At 34.8% G+C, this 17,050-nt stretch overlaps 1 protein-coding gene across 1 annotated transcript; it reads left to right on the top strand.

Moving 5' to 3' along the window:
- The first annotated feature begins 2,501 nt into the window (after positions 1-2,501).
- On the top strand, positions 2,502-15,857 carry LOC108763477 (uncharacterized). The gene is made up of 5 exons (XM_018511121.1): positions 2,502-2,750; positions 10,359-10,519; positions 11,646-11,809; positions 13,954-14,122; positions 15,290-15,857. The coding sequence occupies exons 1-5, from the start codon at positions 2,739-2,741 to the stop codon at positions 15,480-15,482; spliced, it is 699 nt and encodes a 232-aa protein (XP_018366623.1). The 5' UTR covers positions 2,502-2,738; the 3' UTR covers positions 15,483-15,857.
- Positions 15,858-17,050: the final 1,193 nt, after the last annotated feature.

Raw genomic sequence — 17,050 nt, 5'->3', positions numbered from 1 at the left:
CTATTACATATTACTATAATTATGATTATTACTCCTATAATATTAGTAATAATAATTATAGTTCTAACAACAAATATATATAGTTACCAATCTATTAAACGACTATAATTATAATTATTATAATCATAAAAATTATTCTTAATCATTTGAATCGTTTTCATAGTAATTTCGACTATTTTTATATAGTTATGTTTATATCAATTTTGCAATGTAGTTAGACATTTTATGTTACATTATAATTCTACGTATAAATAACTATACTTTTAATCTGTACTATTATACTGTTTTTTCAACCGAATTTGCTATTACTCGACAGAATTGATGTTATTAAACACGCTGTTATCAAATCGTACACTTAACAAACCCACGTTTTATTTTCACAGTTACTGATTTGCAACATTCTATGTATATGTTCTATGTATGTTACGAAAATGTTAATCTTGTCAAAGCAGTTTACAAGTGCTCGCAATACGAAAATGTTTTTGAATACATTATAAATTACATCATAACTAATGCTGAAATACATTATTTTTAGAACAATTAAGATCTATTATAAGGTCTAGAACAAGTTTCACAGAATTTATTTTCTACAGTGATTAAAATATTAATGTTGCTTAGTTTAATCTCAATTATTTATCATTTTATAAAAAATATAATATAATTATAGAATGATAATAGCATAGATATCTATATCCATTTTATTTGTTCTCTATTCATTAAGATTTTTATTCAAGATGATTTATGATACGTGAACGTAATTTTTATTTTAAGATCTGGGATTTTTGATAATATATTATTATATATATTTCGGCAAATTTTGACATTATTCATGATTTAATTCTCTAAATCAAAGTTTTCCGAAAACATCATAAGCAATAAAGCTATCATGATTGGTGCTGGTAAAAAATTACATAGAGAGAAAATTTTTTGGTATTGTTACTACAATTACATATTACTATAATTATGATTATTACTGCTATAATATTAGTAATAATAACCATACGTATAGTTCTAACAACAAATATATATAGTTAGCAATCTATAAAACGATTAAAATTATAATTATAGTCATTTAAATCGTTTTTATGGTAATTCAACTATTTTTATGGTTATAATAATTATAATTATAATCATTTTATAGGTTGCTAACTATATATTTGTTGCTAGAACTATACGTATGGTTACTATTATTAATATTATAATAGTAATATGTAATTATAGCTACAAATACCAAACATTTTTCTCTCAATGTAGTTAATAAAAAAAGATCATGTATTTCTTTGTGCTATAAGAACAATTTCATATGATAATTCTGTTTAATATTGCTTTTGATTGAAAATATCCAACATTTATGTTTACATAGGGTGCTTTCCAGCAAGGACATGGACACTGTGTAACACAGTGAATTGTTTCATACTTGTTTAATGTAGGAAAACAATAAGGATGTAATGTAAATCACTGTGTTACACTGTGTCTAACTGTCCTTGCTGGAAAGTACCTATAGTCTCAGTAAATTCAAAAATCCCATAAAAAATTGTATCATTTGTTGAATGTTTAATATCTTTTCATCTGTCGTGAAAAACCCGCATTTTTCTAAATTTTAATCGATATTTATGTAGAATTTCCACAAATTTCTCATCCTAAAATACCATAACTTTTTCCTGATTTCCTGACAAAATTTCATGGTTTTCCCTGATGCTTTCAATAATAATTTTTTAATTTTTTTTTTATTTGGAAGTCGTCAAATATTTTGTTTGAGAAAACAATTTAACATGATCGCATTCAACAGAATGTTTATTTTGCAACTGTTGGAAGTTTTTTTCACGCTGATTTGAATTATGCTTTTAAATCTACAGGAATAATCCTATCTCTGAGCGAAGACTTTCAACAGTTACAAAATAAACCTTTTGCTGTACACAGCCAATGTAAATTATTATTAACTAACACTATTACTGACACTGCTTCCATTTAATGGTTGAGTTGATAGTATTCCAAAATTGCGTGTGATATATATACGCATATTAAATTTTTTTAAAACTAAAAATTTTTATTTTTCGGAAAATTTTGCAAAGTTCTCTGATTTTCAGCTTTGTGACAACCCTATAATAGTAAAACGTATAACAAAATTAATTTATTATTCATAAGAAATTGATTTAAAGCTTTTTAAACTTTTTTTTTTTTAAGGAATAATGTTTTTTACGGGCCCTTATTTTCTTTAATTGTCCTCTGATTGTTCTAGTAGAGAAAAACTTCGAATGCTCTCTCTGCGTTCTCCAATCTATACGACCTATTTGAGAAAGGGAGTCATAGCAGAGGTTTACCCTCTTACATCAAATAATTGTCTTCTCTTTACACCAATACGCGGAAAAAGGTTTAGAGGCAGAATAGGGGCCAGTATCCCCGACCAGAGAGGAAGAAAGAGAAAGAAAGATCCCCTCTTTCGCCCCGACTGGCTGCCCAAGCACAGAGCGGTTACTTACGATTCTACAGTCAACCTCTGGACATCCACCTGCGAGGACGGAGGTGCTCGACCCCACTCGACATCCGGTGCAGTGACATGAACGGTGTTTAAGGAAGCGAAAGAGAGAATCGTGGTCCCAATTCTAATATTCTCTTTTTCGGTATTTATAATTTTTTTTTTACTTACCTCGTCTCTCGAGGACAGTCTGTTCGATTTTAATGTAACGTGGAGATTATCGGACGGGCCGGGAAAGGACTTTTAACTGAAGCTGAAACAAATGTTCCTCACGGTGAGTAAGAGATAAAGATTAAACGTTCCTTTGAAATTATAATTCAAAGATACTATCAATGATCGATGTCCTTCGCAAGTCCTATAAAATTCGCTTGTCTCGAACAATCAATTTTGTGAAAACAAGAAAAAATCAAGATTTAAGTCTAGATTTATAAATCCAAAGTGATGCTTGGATAACGTTTAGTTGACACCCATTAAAAGTATAACATTAATGTTATACTAATGCACTCAACAATGTAATTGTAATTATGTAACATCGTATTTATATTATTGTTGAGCGCAAAATTATAACATTGATGTTATGTTACGTTTAATTAGTGTCAACTGAGTAGACCTTCAAGTGAATGTGGTTGGACAGTTGTAACGTCCACTCATAATAGATCTATTATGTTTATGCACCATCCCTCGCGGGTTAGGAATTTGAAATCTACACAGACTCAAGTAGACAAAGAGAAACACTAAATATTTCTTTCAAAGAAATGATTATTTTACGACTGTACCGCTTCGTGGTGCTTCGAACGTTTATTATCTAAAGCGCAACGTAAACGCAACGTTTAACTATGCCGCCGCAGGCCGCGGGTTTTTTCTAGATGCAACCACAAAATTACTGAAGTAGCAGGCATTATTTGTCGTCATTTTAACATCACAATAACGTCTTTGACGTTAATTTGCTATCTAGATACTGTTCAAAATTTCGCTTTTTTGTTGACAAAATTCTTTTCGCTCTACTATGTATTATCAGTGATAGAAAAAATTGAATCGCCGAATCAAAAACTAATCAAATCAGATTTTTTGTAAAATTATTTTATATATATTTTATTCTATATTATTTTTGTATTAGATAAATATTACATTTTAAGATTGAATCAAACATTTAATATTTAAATGTATGGAATAAGTCAAGATTTGCTTTCAATTTTTCGGATATTGCATTTTATGGCTTAACGTTTTGAAACCCATTGCACTTTACGTGACTCATTAAGTATTCACTTCTTTTTACAAATTATTTCCAATAAGTTACGATAATTTGATTAAAATAAAAAAAAAGTTTTGTGGCTCCAAGAATAAAAATAAATATAAGTAAATTGTGTATATGTTAGTTTGAAATTTATCATTAGTTGTAAAAAAGGATGTCATTGTCTTGTGGTGATAGAATAGATTAGAATAATTTATTCATGAAACGAACCACCGAAACGCATATACCGTTACCGCTCACAAGGATGTAAGTAAATATACAACTCGATAACGTTCGACTTCTACAGGAGGAAACGACGTTTTGGACGAATCAACGTTACCGTTAGATTCGGCGACGCGTCGCGTATGGACCGTAGGGAATCTGTTTCTCAAAGTAAACGTAAAAACGGTACATCCTAGTTCAAGCTTTATTGCCCGATTAACTTTGTTAACAACTTCGTTCCTTAATTAAACGTTAATGAAAAAATAAAAAATATAAATATAAATTATTTTAAATTTTCTAGTAACTTCATAGGCTATTGTAATATTTTACTCAACCGCTAAATAATGTCATAATTTCAAATTCTATTTTTATTTTTACATTGATAATGACCCGATCGGTGTCGAAACATATGTTTGTATTGTTTATTATCGAATATTAAAAGTTATTGTTTGACCTTTGGCTCATAGCCCTTCTTCTACTTTATTATTATTAATTTGTTTTTATTGAGTCATATATTATTACTTATACGTTATAAATATAAATTATGTGTAGCTATATAAATATACGGAGATAAGATAGATATTAACAGCATACGTTTTAGTAAATTGATAGCATTAAATAATTGAAAAATTTTATGAAGATCTTAAAAGTACACTTTATTATTTCTGCTATTACTTATGCTTTATTTAGAAAATACGGATATTATAAAAATTATATCAAGTTTATAGCGGCAAAGAATCGTAAAAAGTTAGAACACAAAATTTTAAAGCTAAGTTAAAATATTCCAAAATATTCCACTATATTCAACAATTATTGATCATATTAGTTTCATTCTAGCTCCATATAGACAAACAAAAAAAATTAATTATTTATCGATTTCCGTTAACATAATTCATAATATGACGCATGGAAGAAGATAATCTATTTTGTAACAAGAGTGAATTCTCAGATAACAGATATTTCAGATCGTTATCTCTTAAAATGTCATATAAAGATGAGGAAGAATAGAAGAAGGCGATTCTAATTTGAGTAGTAACAGTACCTTTACGGCCGGCCGAGACGATTGCACATACATAGAACAATATGAGGAATTGTCCGGAATAATCCCCAACCGAAATTGCCGTCGACTAGATGCCGGCGGAGATTTCGATCTCGAGCTCTTCAGGTTTAAACAATTTTCACGTGCTCATCGCATTTCTTCCTTTTACGATTATTTGTCGCGACGTGTTTAAACGACATTTATATGTTTAAACGTTATTCGAGTTATTCGAGATTATTATTTAAGTGTAATTTGCAGGCATTGATATTATTAATCTTAATTATTTCTGCTTCTTATTAAATTTTCTCAAGACATAACGACCGTATAATTTTGTAAAAAGTTTATAATCGTATGGAATTTTCAAGTATTTCTGAATTAATACGATAATTTTAAAATATTTCGAGATTAATATGATAATACACTTAAAACAGATCATTATTAATCAATACTATATACACATTATTAATTAATGAATGAAAAGGATAAAGAACGAAGATTCATATCACTGGCTGATGTTTATTTCTACCAATAAAAATTAATCTCGGATTAATTTACTTTTTATCTTTTTATAATTTTTATAACTAAAAGAAAATAAAAAATAAGTTAAACCGAGATTAATCTACATTAATCTCGGATTTAAAATGAACAAGAGTGTAACAAGAATTATTATGTTAAGAAAAAAATTAGTATGATGTTCGTTTTTGTCAGCTTGTCAGCTTCTCGACATACTGTGACTTTTTTTTTACATTCGCTTTCTCGGAATTTCGATCAGTCGTATTGTAAATTCGAACCGTGTGCAAATCGCGTATGCATGCCGCGTCTCACCGTGACTCGTGCGAAAAAATTCAGGGCGGAACGAGAGATCGTAAAAAGGACCGCGACCGCATCGCGGATCCGAGAGGCGCGCAGGCAGGCGTGAGAACGCTTTTAATTAACCGCAAGGTCGCAACGGTGGAGTAAGTAACGTTATACAGCGGGACGTATGGACGTATTGGAACGGAAGACGTGAATCGCGAGATCTGGTTAGCTCTCTTTCTCTCGTCCTTTCCGCGATCCTCTTCTATCACGCCGAAATAAATCGCGCTACCCGGGAAACGCCGCCGGGACCTTGATTAATCGTAACGTTAATCGAGCTATCGCACCTGCAAAAGAAACACGCCCGCTCGGTGCTGTTACATTATCCGCTCCCAGGGCGGATAACGTTCAGAAAGTGCGATAGAGCGGAAAGAGCAATCGGGGAAAGATCGAGAGAACTTCGGCGTGTAACGAGAGCAATCATCCTTTGACCGCTACGTAAATTTATTACGTACAACCGGTAGTTATCTCTCTTTCGGCTTAACTTCGCGTTAACGATATATCTCGAGCGCGTCTTTCGACATAGCTCAACCGTGCAGCCCATATATCGATATCGTCCACAGCCCAATCGGAGATCTTCGTTCGAATTTTCTCTCAATATATCGCAATATCGTTTTAATCCGACTTAGTCCGAAGAGCTTTATAAGCTATAATGATTACGCGGTGGAGTAACGAGAAAGATCGGGGAGATCAATGCCGGGATCAAGGATTTGTCGAGGTAACAGGTATGTCGAGTGTGTGTACGCGCGCGCGCACTGAGCACTCGTCTCTCCGACGGTCACGGCCATTGACCAACCTTGGACGGTATCCGTTAATGATTTCCTTGCTCTCCCGTTGTTGACCGTGGCTCGTTATTCAAGCACCCGTCAAACGTCAGTCAGATCGTTCTCCGAGAAGTAATAATCTTCGTCGAGATTTTCACCGATCGCATTTTAAATTATAACAATTTGAAGCGATACGAAAACCTGATACTAAACAACTTTTATATGAAATCCTTTTTAGGGTAAACTATAGGGTATTGTGGCCATATGGAAAAGATGGCCATAGACCATAATTTCTCCAATAATTGATAAATAGTGCATTTTTATAGTCATTCTTAAAGATAATCAATATTTATAGTAGTTCGTATGAGTACACTGTTCAAAATAACAATATTATAAATATTATCTAATATTTTTTCTTTCGACTATCTGCAAGGTTTTGCACGTGTCTGTTAAAAACTGTTATAATGTGTAATAAATTACAGTTCAGCTGCCATAATCAACGTTACATACACAATAAAGGTACGTAAATTGCAATGTGACCTATAATTAATACTTTTATTTTCACTATTTATTTATAAATATTATGGCTCTATCTTTCTTAATATCATGGCCCTTTTCCCTAAAAATCAGATAAGATGGCCAATGCATACTTTGTAATATTTTGATAAAATTAAAGTTCTGTTAAGTATTTTCTCTTTAATTTCGATAGTATTTGTTACTTTAAGCTTCAGTTAAAGTAATATTTCAAATATTGTTAAAAAGTAATAAGAATAAATATAAGTTTTTGCATTTTAAAAAACTATGGCCATCATACCCGAGTTTACCCTATTGTATAAATCACAAATATGTAGTTATTTTGCTAAAAAGTATAGAAATCTATTAGTAATCTCAGCACATAGTCCAAAATCAGAGCACAAACGTCTTAAAGATGTCTTTTAAATTATAATCACACTACAGATAATTAAGTTAAGCCCGTTAAATTATAGTTGCCGGTTGTCGATTCTATTTTAACCAATCACGATGCAGCGAGTACTAGCTGCAACGCGATTGGCTAAAATAGAATCGATAACTAGCAAATTTAATCTGCTTAAGTTCTAAGCAGATGAATCGTAAGGCTCGTAACGTATTCCTGTAAGACTTGTAAAAATTTTTAAGTGCTTAAACCTTTATACAATATTTTTACAGACAGCTTCTTACTAGTCATAAAATTTACAAGAAATCGTAAATATTTATGAATAATCGTACGTTTTACGATACATACGCACTAAATTAGAATATGCACTAAATTAGAATTTATTAGAATTACACATTACGAATCTTACAATTTTCTGCTTAGAATTGACTCAATAGTGTGATTATGACTTAAGATCCGGTTCCACTAATGTAAAATTAATTTTAATTTCAGTTTAATATACTCTAACTTTTTCTAATTCAACGAAAGGAGAAAACATAAAATTCAAAATCTTTAGACATTTTACACTTCTTAAGAAAAACTAGTAACAATGAGTAAACTTCCGAAATTTTTTTATTTCGAGAGTAAACATTTCTTTGTAAACAATTTTTTCATTAAATAAATCTTAAATAAAATTAATTACTCTTTATTAGTATTTATTATTAGTATCTAAGATCAATTGTGTTTAAATGTCTAAACGTTTCGGCGCACAGTCACATTTGAGATAAATTAAATTCACAAACCAAAAATATATTATTCAACACATCTAACTTTGACCGATCCTCTCTACTATAATTATGTTGTTAAAATCAATTACACTTTATAAAATGATATCTTATAATTATAATGATGTCTTCTTAAATAACAATTATTATTATTTTTTTTTTCAATCTTTATACGTCCGTTTTCTCTTCCACAAGAAGCAGTTTTGTAGAACTTGTCCTCTTAATCGTGCCAGAGTTAATTGAATCTCGTCCGACGAGGACTCGCGTAACGTTGGAAAGCAATCCCGATTATTATTCCGCGTAGTAACACTGGCGCCGGTGTATACGTGAAAATTGCAATCAAAATGCAACGTCGTGCGCGTGTCGAGCTTCTTTCCGAACGGTGCGATCGCTTTCACTCGTCGTAGCAGCGCATAAGCGCGCATAACGGATTTTATACGGTCCCACCAACCTACAAACCTCGAACTGCATATAGGGAGTCAAGTTATACGATCGCTGATCATTATTCCTAATTCGCGCTCTTGTCTCGTCGTTCACTCTCTCTTTGTCTCTCGCCTCTTTTTTCCCCCCCCCCCCCCCCCCCCCCTCTCTCCCTCCCCCCATCTCTCTCTCTCTCTCTCTCTCGCTCTCCCTCACGTACGTCGTCGCAATTCTCATCGCGCCACATACGAGGCGTCGCGAAAGGGAAAAAAATAATTCTGGTCGACATAATTTTTTTTCCACGGTGAACTTCACCTGCAAAACGGAAATCCTTTCGACGCGGATTCCGAGAGCGAAATGATAGCGAACCCCACACGGGAACTGATGATTTCCCGGCGGTTATCCGTTACATCAAATTACTCACACGTACGGTGCTCACATTGTGGAAGGATTAATTAGAGCGATAAACTGCGATAACTGAGAAAATATATGATTAATAAAATATAATTGAAGTCTAATGGAGAAGTTGGGATTCAGATATATACATATATTCACTTTCCGGTAAAATTGCAGTTTCATGTTTGCGGAGAGAATACACACATATAAAATTTTATAGAACTGGGGAAACCAGATATTTTTCTATCAGTTACGGTTACTATAGTGAAGAAATTCTTTTTCCATATAGTCAAGTTTTTATCTATCAAATCACCTTTCTTCGACATTTAATACTCAGGTAACAAACTGACGTTATTTGTCATTATTTTGACATCTAAATGACACGACGACAAATAACGACAACACTCGCTACAGAAAAAGAATTCCTTCAGTTACCAAACACATTCTTTAAAAAAATTATCTGAATAGAAGCTTACATTTGATTTCATCGGTAATATTTGTCTTTCGCGTCTTCCGCTTTCGCATCCACGCACATCATTGAGAATGAATAGGCTGTATTTATAAAAATAATTTATCTATTGAACCGTAATTCTAGGATTCGCTTTGGAGAATGTCTCGAAAGTGGCGATTCGCTCGAGACAGCGGCTTCGATTCAGGAAACACCGTTGCGGAATTTTCTCTCTCGAGCTGTGAAGTGCGTGCTCACACCTGCGCGCGTGTGTCATTTACTCTTGCTCTTGACCTCTTGCGAACTCGAGTTCCAAGACCGCTCGCTCGCTCGCTCGCTCGCACGTTCTTCTTTCACGCTCTACCTTCTTATCCAGCCTACGCATGCTGACGCAGCGTGAGTTCATCGCCAGTGGTATCAATCCTTATTAACAAGAAGATAATACCCTCCCCGGCAAAAGTTCGCCCGCGGCGAAGCGCCTCTTTCTCGCGACTATCACTTTATCTAATACGGGGTTACGTTACGTTGACGGTCTTTTACTGCAAATGATGGCTGGAATATCTACACATAATATCTAGCGTAGGATATGTATATGCTAAACTATATCACTTTAGGCGCTGCATATGCATATATGTATGTATATAGTTACTCAGTGACGTATTGAAATCTCAAGACGTGCGTTGAATTCTATAGAACGTGACTTTTCAGATGTTAAAATAAATATAAGAGCTTCTCCCTCACGTCCAAGAAGTCATCAAAGAACGTGTCATATCCAATTATTTCGAGCATTTCATTCTTAAGACGTCAATATTCTCTCTCTTTGATTTCAGATGTCCAGGTATCTCGGTCTGATACTTATTATCACGGCTTTTACTTACGCATACGGTGCCAGGAAGTGCGAGGGTAACGGTCTAGGTCTACAATATGTATGGGGTGACGCACTCACCGATCCCAATGACTGTATAGGACCGAATAACATGCAATATCCCTCGTAAGTAATAAAAACACAAATATAATAAAAATGTTTTCATGATTAAGATAAATCCACACAAAAAGTCTGAAAAAGATGTCTGGAAGACTAAAATATTTTTAAACATTTTTGTTGTTTAGAAATTTATTCTTTAATTATTGAATATTTTGCAGCTTCTGCTGAGAGATTATCAATTCAAATATTATTCGAGATGAAACCTCAAATGAAACCTTAAATGATTGACATTGTCTCTGAACACACTAGAGAGATGACCATCCTACTCTCATCGCATTGTCTGATAATTTAATATTTTTATATTATATTGGCATATGTTCTATATTAGATACAATTTCGTTATAATCCGCATACTATGTCCAGAAGTTTCACATTTTTACTGACTACAACCATTGTACAAGCTTCATGTTACACTGAGCGTGATTTTTTTATTACATGAATACTGTGAGTCTTATAAGTTTTGCGATTGAGAGTGAATTATAACTTTTATATTCTAATTTTTTAAATATTTTCACCGTTTTACTTTTATATTATAACATTGATAATGATCCAACAGGGATCGAAACGTCTGTTTTTGTTTTGTTTATGTTTTATTGTTTATTGCCGGCAAATTAAAGTTTATATTATAACGAAATGACATGTTTTTATTCTGTGACTTCTTAATAATTTCAATTTTATAACTACTAAATTTTAGACTCGCAGCCCTTTTTCGTTCTGTTCTTTTTTAAATTTATTGAGCCTTATTATTATGACATCTTAAATGATAAATACGTTGCTCAAATAATTTGATTACTAAGCCAAAATTGAGACGAAAAACGATTTATTCTGCAAAAATCATATTTCACGAAATCTAAATTTATACGCCAGATTGAAATCTTTGTTTCTTTCAAATAATTAAACCAAAAAATGCTTAAATTTATGGTTAAATTTTCATTAATCGTTTTTTCGCTTTAATTTGGTTGATGGGAGAACATCTGTAGGTTTTTGGAGTTAAGTACACAACGCCCTGAAAACTATTAACTGTGTTTTGAGGAGTAAATTATACTCAAACTATCGACCGGTAGTATGTAAGAGAAAATACTAATAATAACTAGGCAGAGTGCAACGGATGTTATGTGTACCGTTCTCGCAGCGCCGCGATATCGAGGAGCTTTAAGAATCTCTGGGCAGGCAGTAGTCGAACCGCGCGATCGCATCAGCCACGGACGATTGATCCCGAACTGACGAGGCAGGCGCTTTTACACAACTACAAAGCGGCCCACGGGGACTATTCTATCGCCGGAAGTTCCCGGAACGGTAAGTCCGCGTTTAAACTCACCGTGTTCCCCTCACCGTTGAACGCACGATATTCTCTTTCGCTTCCAAACCGCGCAAGAGACAAAGATCCTAGAATTGCTTTATCTTGTTACTCTAACGCTCGTGAATTACTATTTTTCACGTCCTTATCTAAATGCGTTGCAATTGCTAATTATATCGTGACCCAATAGAGGCTGTTTACAATGTTGTTATATGTCTCCTGTCGACCGGTTTTATATCTGTACTTGCAACTTCGCTTCCTTCTGTTTTGTATTGAGTTTTATTGTAATCTGACCGCTGAGATTTATAAAAACGAAAGAAATGATAAAATCTATTTTATATGTTTCTCTCAACTTCTTGTTATAGCGTATAAATGAATAAATCTCTGCTATCTTGATTGAATAAATTAAGTACGAGAATTAAATCATATTCACGAAAATCAATGTGTTTTGATCCTACCGTATGTGAAGTATCGCGAACGGAAATTTAGAAATGACAAAATGAATAATCGTTTTTGCTTCTCTTAATTTCCCGAAAAACGAACATGTAAATAAATAAATAAATCGCTCTTATCTTGATCGAATAAATCGAAAAGATTAAACTTCACCGTCCACAAAAGTAAACGTGGAATTTCAAAAATAATCGTTAGCACACGATAATTCAACGAGCAACAGTATTAAGAAATAGTAAAAGTTAATAAATAGAAAAATGTTCGTTTTATTACTTGTTCCACAGCTTCGAGAAAATGATTTCCAAGATTTATCGGGAAAAAGCCTATTCCATTGAATGCCGAGACCATATTCCGTAAACACAAATTATCCGGGAAGCGCGAGCGCTCTTGCTTCGGTATTCGCATAAAACGACCCTGTTCCCACGCAACCGAAGACCTCGAAAAAAAAACCTCGTGGCGCGCGCTGAACGACGGAGAACAGCTCTTGGGGTCCCACGAGCAGACTCCACGAAAATTGGAACGACCGGTCGCGAAGTGGGTACCGATCGGCGTGCACAGCCGTTTACGATCTTGCTCGCTGCCCTGCAGCCTTCAGTTATGCGGCTGCCCTGACACGAAAACCCGCTTCTAACCCGACTTCTAACCACTTCGTGCTTCCTGGTGGGTCGTCTGAGTTTCTGCGAAATTCACGCGCGGCCGATGAGATGTGATCCGCGCGAGTTTTCCGTTCAAGGGTCGTCACCGCATCGTGGTGCTCGATCTTCCCGATAATAGTCGGTCGGTGGAACACCGATGGGCCAGCAATAAAGGCATCGTGTTATCCAGCCAATACAGTTATCGTTCCTTGTGCTCATAACGGAACCCACCGGCGACCCACTCGTCGTTTCGAGCATATATGCTTGTCTCGAAATGCTCGACAAAGGCTGCTGATTCCGAGAGCGAATCTCTCGACTTGACTCTAATTGTTTACCGACACTACTCTGTTTACAGTAGGCCTTAATCGGTGGATTTAATAACTTGATCAAATATATGTCCAAATCGAATTCGAATATAAAGAATTTATATTCTTAAAGTAACAAGTTTTTCGAATGTAGATATTGCTTGTTTGTGAAAAGTATTACTCAAATTTTAAAATAAGCATTTAAAATAACGCTATTTATTTTAAAATGTTTATATATTCTTATTTTATATACTTATAAATATTTTTTTTATTCTTATAAAAAAGAATTATGTGTTGACTTTTTCTTTAAACATTTTACAGAAAAAATATTATCTTATCTAAGAAAAGATTTTTATTATTTGCAATTTTGTTCTTTACCTTTAATTTATCGGTGAGCAGAAAATTAAACGACGAAACTTTTCGCGCATTCCGAATGTGCATGGAACATTGGCGTGTTTAATGATCTATATACTTGTAAAGATGCTGTTTTTAATCTTCATAATTCCATAGGGGTCCGTATGGATCCCGTATTCTTACGGGACCATCTCGTATACTATACCGTATTATAACGTTCTAGTGCTGTCAATAAACCGCAATAACGTTTTATGTTAAGTACGCATATTTGTGCGTGAATAAGTACAATCCGGAGAATACGATCTCCGCGTCAAGATTATAATGCAAGATTATAATGTTGTGCAACATAATGAGAAAAAAAATTGTATTCCCACGAAGTGATCGTCACTGGGTTTTCAGGCCGTGCGTTTTCCGCGAAGGAAAGTTGCGGCTCACCCGCCAGGCTTTGCAAAACAAGGTACAATACCACAGCTCCTATGTACGGCATCAGCCTCACTAGCGGACAACCAGTAACAATCGTGCAGAAGTTCCCTGATCTCCTGCAGCAAGTCGTCTTCGAAGTCTGCGAGTGAGTATCGTGATTTTCAAATTCTCGGGGTATTTGTAATCAACTTTTCAGCGGTTTCTTAATTTTTGTGCATCAAATTTTTTAGCGACTCAAGAAAAAATGTTATATATATGAACATATTGTATACATAATTATATATAATTGTATATAATTATATATGAAACATTTTTTCCCCGGGGAGTTTTACGAAGCTTATGCTTATATTTACGTCCAAAGTTTTTTTGCTCTGAAATTAACTGGAAAAAAAAGTTTGATAATATTTGTTATACTTTTAGAGAGATTGTTAAACCAAGTCTTTTTATCTTCAACAAAGTATATACTTTACTAAAGTAACTCTTCATAGACTCGCTCGAAAATTTTAACAAGGCAAATTTTAATTTATCCTAAAATACTTGATGGTTTTTGAGCACTCTATACGCGCATTTTGCTTAAGATATAACACTTTCTGCAGTTAATTTATGTAAATGGGATTCGTGTGTGGTCAATATTGTCGACACAATATATTGCATGAATTTTTAAACGGTGATTTATAAGAGCAGCGGGACATCGGGCCAGATTGTAATTCACTTGGGCCGCCCGCTGGATTAATTTGAATGTGGCACAGTAGGACGAACTGGTTTACAACTATGTGTTCGTGATCAACATGCACCTACTTTTAAGATCTTTTTTTATACGAAATTCCTTCCCAGATAACTCAAATATAGTTCTATTAATCTAAAGCATCGCTAACGAATTAATGTTCTACATGTGTTGAATAGTGCAATTGAAGTTCTCTCAAATATATGTATAAATATTGTAAATATATGTATACGTAAAGAATATATTTTTACTATAGCGGATATGCATCGAGATATATCCGAGAAATTCGTGATACAGAAATTGATAAAGCCACGCGAAAAAAAATCAAAAAAATTTCCCTTTTTCATTGAAATGCTGCTCGGAAAGAACCATCTTTCGTAAAGATATTATAGATGCGAATGTCGTAAGGTACATGAGCAGCTTCGTGTACATGCGTCCTATCTCGGGGAGAGGCATGTATATTACACTCCAAGTTATGTCAGCTTACGTATTCAAGCGCTACGGAATCGCTACAAACGCAACCTGTAAACAGCCTCTCGCCCGGTGAACGAACCCAACAGAATCTCTCTCATCGGTCGGTTGTTTCAGATCGAAGGAATGCGACGTGGTTCATGGCGAGTGCACGCAGACCTATGTACCGTACCTGTTTCTGGTGATTCCCCTCGGTCCAGTGACCTTGACCGGCCAGGATTACGTACTGGTGGAGAGCGGTTGCGTCTGCAAGCCAAGAAATTCGGCAAGCGCGTCCACCGATACGCCGCCAGCTGTTCCAAGCTTCTAAACATTCGTCGAGTCCACACAAGTCGCAAGCATCTCTGAATGTTCTCCGTCCAGACGACAGAACTCATTCTAAACACCGCGTTCTACCAGAACGCCACGGTATAAAGCGATTTCCGGCATTAAAATCCCCCGAATGGCTCGACAATTCATTTCATCGATGCGATGCTAAAATGCTATTTCTTGAAAGACATATTTCCGGCAAGAGTGTGTGGATGTATGAAACGAATTCCGGGATAAACGGAATGAATCTGTCTTCCATTTTTTTTTTACCAGGAGATATTGTATAATTCCACACAGCTTAGTCTCTTAATTTAATCGATTATTAGCTATAACTGAATTTCAACATAAAACGTTTGTTAATTTATTAGATATTTTATCCCACTAATTTACAATTGTTTTTATAAGAACTTTTTCCTATATATCTTTTTCTTGAAAGTTTTTACAGATGTATTTGACTCCGGAACTGAAGATACTTTGCGCAATTAAATTAAAAAGATGTCTGCCGATGATAGATTAATGGCTATAAAACGAAACATATTGAAGATTTCTTGAGAGAAATACTTCTAGTGAATGAAATACTTTCGTCTCAAATCGCAGTCGCTTGAGTCTTCTTGCATTTGTGACTTTGATCAATGGGATCCGAACGGACTATCACGATGACGAGAATTCGTTGTCCGACTACGGAAGATAAGACTGTCGCAGTTGATGGATTTCATCGACGATAAATATCTCTCTCGACGAGTTTACATATCATCTCTTTTTAAGACACCTGAATACTTCTAGGCTGATACTCGGCGGATGAGTCAAATCAGTCTGCTCATTTATAGTTATATGCTCGAGCCGATAATATAAAATGTGTTTCTAATCGAAATCTGCTCACGGATAGCTGGAGTGTAAGGACGATTCGAGCATCATCCTCCTTCCGTTCTCATCCTTCTCTCTTTCTCGTGCCAAAAGCCTCGGCAGGACACATATTCCGGCCGGCAAATGAAAAAGCAAATCGGGGCAGTGGACGGCCGCACCGTTTCGCGGAATCCGGTCTCGGAATTCGATCGAGTTCACTAGACTTGCCGCCTCTCTGAGCCGGTTTCGAGCAGGTGCAAATGGCATTTCAGGTGAGCCTGGGTGTCCACCGACTGGAGGAACGTCGTCCACGAGCTGACTGGCTCCCTTAAGCGTAACGTCGTCATTAAGTTATATCACGCGCGTGCTGGAAGCTAATCCACACACGCACGCTCGCGCGCTATTATATCGCAATAAAATCAACGCGTTTTTGTGTTTATAGAATCGGTCGAGGATCGTTGGCGCGGTCTGTACGAGCGGGTACTCATCGCTATGTAATTTATCTTTACGACGTATCGTACGCTTTTAAGAATCATCCTGTCTTCCAGGATTTCCGGGATGCGGGGATAATGGACAACGGGGAGAACCCACGTTACTATACGTCGTACAAATTTTTGAATTTTAGATTTTCTAAAGGAATTGTAACGTTTTCTTTTTTTGGAAATAATTTAACTCATATGTCGTTATTTTTGTTCATTACATTAAACATTTTTGTAATATTAAATC

This window comes from Trachymyrmex cornetzi, unplaced genomic scaffold, assembly GCF_001594075.2.
Source record: "Trachymyrmex cornetzi isolate Tcor2-1 unplaced genomic scaffold, Tcor1.1 scaffold361, whole genome shotgun sequence".
Taxonomy (NCBI): domain Eukaryota; kingdom Metazoa; phylum Arthropoda; class Insecta; order Hymenoptera; family Formicidae; genus Trachymyrmex; species Trachymyrmex cornetzi.
Note: the sequence above shows the minus strand (reverse complement) of the source record. Positions and strands in the feature narration are given on the sequence as shown.

Coding starts and splice junctions, on each gene's coding strand:
- LOC108763477 (XM_018511121.1), top strand. Junction 11,810..13,953: donor CGCCGGAAGTTCCCGGAACG/GTAAGTCCGCGT, acceptor CTGGGTTTTCAG/GCCGTGCGTTTTCCGCGAAG. Junction 14,123..15,289: donor GTCGTCTTCGAAGTCTGCGA/GTGAGTATCGTG, acceptor CGGTTGTTTCAG/ATCGAAGGAATGCGACGTGG.